The 5000-nt window shown below is 31.8% G+C and overlaps 1 protein-coding gene across 1 annotated transcript in view; it reads left to right on the top strand.

Moving 5' to 3' along the window:
• LOC137623285 (uncharacterized) overlaps positions 1-5000 on the top strand; it is a 426454-nt gene that overhangs the window by 233277 nt on the left and 188177 nt on the right. The window contains 8 exon segments of the mRNA XM_068354064.1: positions 1-87; positions 89-352; positions 354-392; positions 394-553; positions 556-671; positions 673-759; positions 1610-1753; positions 2377-2439. The exon segment at positions 1-87 is cut by the window's left edge and continues 195 nt beyond it. Coding sequence (XP_068210165.1) covers positions 1-87; positions 89-352; positions 354-392; positions 394-553; positions 556-671; positions 673-759; positions 1610-1753; positions 2377-2439 — 960 coding nt within the window.

The following is a 5000-nucleotide window of genomic DNA, read 5'->3' as shown; positions in this document are numbered from 1 at the left end:
TTTTCTCAATCAAGAAATGAGCTGTTATCATGTGAAGAGGATATAATGGCCTTCCAGCGACAATTGCAAAATCTACCCTCATATGAAACGCATGGATGCTCCAGACATTCAGACTCCCCCTCCTTTCAGACAACGTTCCCGATCAGTGCCCCGTGTGACGTTTGAGAGCATGTCGACCCTTTTGGTGCCCAGGCCTAGCCCCATCGGCCGCTCTCCTACTGCACATTCCGAATTTCCCTCGGGGATGCTGTCAGCTCACCTGACACTTCCACCAAGCCCACATTTATCTCCTACGAACCACTTATCACCTCACCACTTTCCAACTCCTCATCTGTCCCCTTCACGCTCAGCCCCACAACATCACATCTTCTACTCCCTTGCACTCTCCGGGACCTGGGATCTCCTCGAAATCTGGCCTCTCCAGCCTCCTCGCACGTCTCTCCTATTTCCCAGAGACCCAACTCTCCATTCTTGTCTCCAGGGTCACCTTATTCGCCACATTCCATCACCTCTCCACGTCTTAGGTCGCCTGCCCTGTCACCCATTGCCCCTCCAGGAACCAAGGGGCTGGACCTTGTGATGACATCCCTTTGTCTGCACTTCCCAGCAATCTGCAGGTTGGCAGAGACGACTTTCGAGGGCTTGGATCGTCGAGGTCTAGTTCAGTCACTCCCAACACGATTTCGTCGCTTCGATTCACCCGTGTACATTGTAGTTGACATTCCAGCGGTTCATCGAGCAGTTTTGCTCTGTGTTGAGGTAAGTAACTGTAGTGTGTAGCAAATGTGTGGATAATGCATTATTTATTTTGTTAGTAAACTTGGGTTTTACTGTACTAGAATCTTTTAGCAGAGAAGTAATGAAAATAGTTTGTGTATTTTACTCATTATTCTATAAAGATTTATTAAGCATTTGTTATTTGGTGGCAAAAGAAATGTGTTTTTATAATTTAAAAATAAAAAGTCTGTTGCTTTGTCGACCCAAGTATTCTGTTTAGATTTGTTAGCTTTAAAATTTCTTTATTTGTTTTCTAGGTACATTACATACAAAACTCTTGCTTTCGAAGTGTATTATTGCAGAAAAAAAAATTTAATTACGCCATGAAAATTCTTGCACCTTGCATCTATAATGTATTCAGATTGTGGCAACAGCAACATTTTGTACTTGAATTGTAAAATTAATAAGATACAGCACCAATTCGACTATGATTCCCAGTTTGTAAATGATAAGTACTAGATGCTGTCACTACTGACATAAATAAAACTACTTTCATCCAGTCATTTAAATAGGAATACTTAACCTTAGTATGCGAAATAATAGCTTAATGCATAAATTATGACTCTTTGTAGACATACATAGTCAGTAATTTAATGCATTAGTGAAACAATGGTGCATTAGGTAAACGTTTTTTCTCCATTACAGCAGTTAAATGCCTGCTAAGAAAAATACTTTGTTTTGTGAGTACTCAAAATCTACCAAATTTTAGAAGTGGCTCCTTTTGAAAAGACTATTTGCTTTTCAGAAATGGCTGCTTTTAAAAATAATTCAAAATTGTATTTGTGAAGCCGTTGTTTACTTTTATAAACCCATCACAATTGTTGTTTTGCAGGAATGGTTGCAATCGGGTGGTGTGCAAGTGGAGGGAAACCCAACTGTGGCAAGAGAACTGAGTGAATTCTTAACAAGAGTAGCTCAGTGTGGTGCACCTTACCAGCAGTGGTGCGATGACTTGCGAACTCAGTGGAACATAATGGTAATTTATTATGATCACTATTTTTACTATTTTATGTACAAAACAAAAACTGAATTCATAACTGATTCTATTCCTGTTTATTATTTATATGATTATAAGTCCACGGAATTCATTCACATTTTTCGTAAGTTTGACTTTGTCTTTTTGATAAAAAATAGTTATTTCTATTTTTAAGATACGTCGTCAAACTGGTGGCCAGTTCTAGTTTAGTTTTCCATTGTTGCTTAAGATTTTCTGTGCAATCCAACCATCGAGACCCATATCGAAAAACATTCTGTATTGTCTTCCTAATTTGCTATCCAACATATTTATTTTTTTGTATTCATAATACAACTTTGGGGTTCCCCCCAAGTAGTACCTGTGATGAGTGGCCCCTTCATTTATATCACCAGGACACATTACTCGTATTCATTAATCCCATTTAATATGATTCATTCGGGAATAGATGAACAGTATAGCTAATCCAGTCTCGTAGTGTATTTTACCTAAGTCTCCCAAAATATATTTACCGTTTTCTCTTAAAGTTACTCGTTTTCTTATATGCAATGTTACATGATAGACTGAATTAGATATTTACCCCTTCATTTTGTGACTTTTTCACTAATAATATTTATATTATTTAGGAATCCGATCGAAATGAGGGAGAAGAGGAAAGCGTAGAGCAGATTAATAAAGACTACTGTATGGTGAGTACAGTATAGCATTTTTTTATATGTATTTGACGTGAATTTTAATTGCACGTGTGATCACATGGTTACTATGACTTCCCAGAAATTGAATGTTGTCATTAGAGAAGAGAAAGGTAAGTTTTCATCTTTGAGTAATTAATTTCAGATGGTATAAAGGTCTTGGTCTTTACGATGAAATTGTCGAACTCTTCAAAAATCCTGTGGTTACTAAGGGACGATATTTTGTTTTTCATCCATCCAGAATTGGATATATATTTTTTAGATTTGGTTGTTTCATATGATAGTGTTTGAGACAACCAAATATGTGGATAGATTTTAATTTGAAATGATTAAATACGTCACATATCGAAATATTTCAAGGTTTGGCATATTGAATTAATTTTATTTATAGAAAATGGTGACAAAATGTCAACATATGTATAGGCCTAACTGTTTTTTTTTTTCTTTTTAACTGATAATTTTTTTTTCGATTTATTCAAACCCAACGTAGTTTTCCCACATTCCGAAGACAGTTTTACTAGTGAACCTATGTTTATATTTCGAGGACTGGTGATTCTAGATCTACGCTAAAAAAATAATGTTCGGAGTGAAGGAAATTGAAAGCTAGTCATATGGAAGAGTTTGTCTGGCTTGAAATTTAGAAGAGAAATGCCAGTTGATGTGTAAAATAGCCAATTTTGAATGGATATGAAATTATTTATATATATTTTTACTCTCTTTGCTAGAGAGTTTTAAATATTTATACGTTTTTGTAAAGGGAATGTGAACATTCGGATTTCCTTAGAATTAGTATATAGACTGACGTGTGTATTTGTACCTCGGTTTGTGTAACGTCAACCATTGAATTGAAGGAATAACATATTCTCCCTTCGTATGCCGCCGGTTCATTTCATCGATATATTTCAGGTTTTTATACAAATCGATTCCAGCAGTGGCGTTTTTGCATGGACATTATGTGCTTTCTTAGTGTTTATCTGTTACCTGCATCAATTTGATATGCAAAATCAATCTTTTGTACTTCCGTTTTCCTTTTTGTCAAGAGATTACATAATCTCCAAATGCTTCCTCTTGTTTAGGCAGCACCAGTCATCGAATAAACCGACTGTGCGAAACATTTTTTTTTTCTTTTAACAATTTAGAAAGCAAGTAAATTGAAATTCTACAGAGATGTTAGGGGTTTGATTTTTTTTATTATATAGAATAACGCAATGAAGTGTGATATATATATATATATATATATATATATATATATATATATATATATATATATATATATATATATATATATGTATATATATATACATTATATATATATATATATATATATATATATATATATACATTTTTATATATATATATATCTATATATATATATATATATATATATATATATATATATATATATATATATATATATATATTCATATATATATGTATGTATATATATATATATATATATATGTATAATATATATATATATATATATATATTATATATATATATATATATATATTCATATATATGTATGTATATATATATGTATAATATATATATATATATATATATATATATATATGTATGTATGTATGTATATATATATATGTATAATATATATATATATATATATATATATATATATATATATATATATGTATGTATGTATGTATATATATATATACATATATATATATATATATATATATATATATATATATATACATATATATATACATATATATATACATATATATATATATATATATATATATAAGAGTGCATATATGCCTATAATACACATTTGATTTATTTATTTGTTTACAGACAGGGGGGGGGGTTAATTATAAATGGGGCTGTGATTACTAAATTAGAATGAGTATATAAAAATTTCGTCGCATTTCAGATGAACTCTTTGTTCGTGTTCTTATAGAGAAATTGTAGAAACTATTGAAAAATTTCGAAATTGAACGCTATCAAAGCATCCAATATTTGGAGTATAGAATGTTGTATTGGATAGTAAAAGAAATGCATGCAGTTGATTTGTATATGTTAAAGGGAGTAAATGTAGCAGGTTGTGATATAGCTAGAAAAGATTTGAAAATCTGAATAAGCAAGCAAAGAAGTTACACTAGTGTATTAATGAAGACTTAATTAAGTAAGCCAAAGTAGTGATGTATGTAGGGGACTGTTGAACCAAGTCTCCTTTATGGCAGTAAAGTAAGGTACATAGAATGCAGCTGAAACAAAGATGTTTATGGTATGGAGATGTATTGTCTGAGGTAAGAAATTTGTCAAATGAAAAATTTCGATACAAAGAGGTTAAGATAAAAGGTTATTTTGGATGAAAAGATTAACAAGTCTGGGTTGTGGAATGATCTTTCTAATCGGGTAGTTGAATCAGTAGAACTTCAAAAGTTCAAAGTTGCAGCAAGTGTTTTTTATGTTGACCAGGCTAACACGAGTCCTTTTATTGTTTATATATGACATATCTGTTTTTGACGTTAATAGTTTATATAGGACATATCTGTTTTGACGCTGTTACTGTATTTAGAATGATATAT

The sequence above is a fragment of the Palaemon carinicauda genome, chromosome 30 (genome assembly GCF_036898095.1).
Source record: "Palaemon carinicauda isolate YSFRI2023 chromosome 30, ASM3689809v2, whole genome shotgun sequence".
NCBI lineage: Eukaryota > Metazoa > Arthropoda > Malacostraca > Decapoda > Palaemonidae > Palaemon > Palaemon carinicauda.
This window is presented reverse-complemented; position numbering and strand designations above follow the sequence as displayed.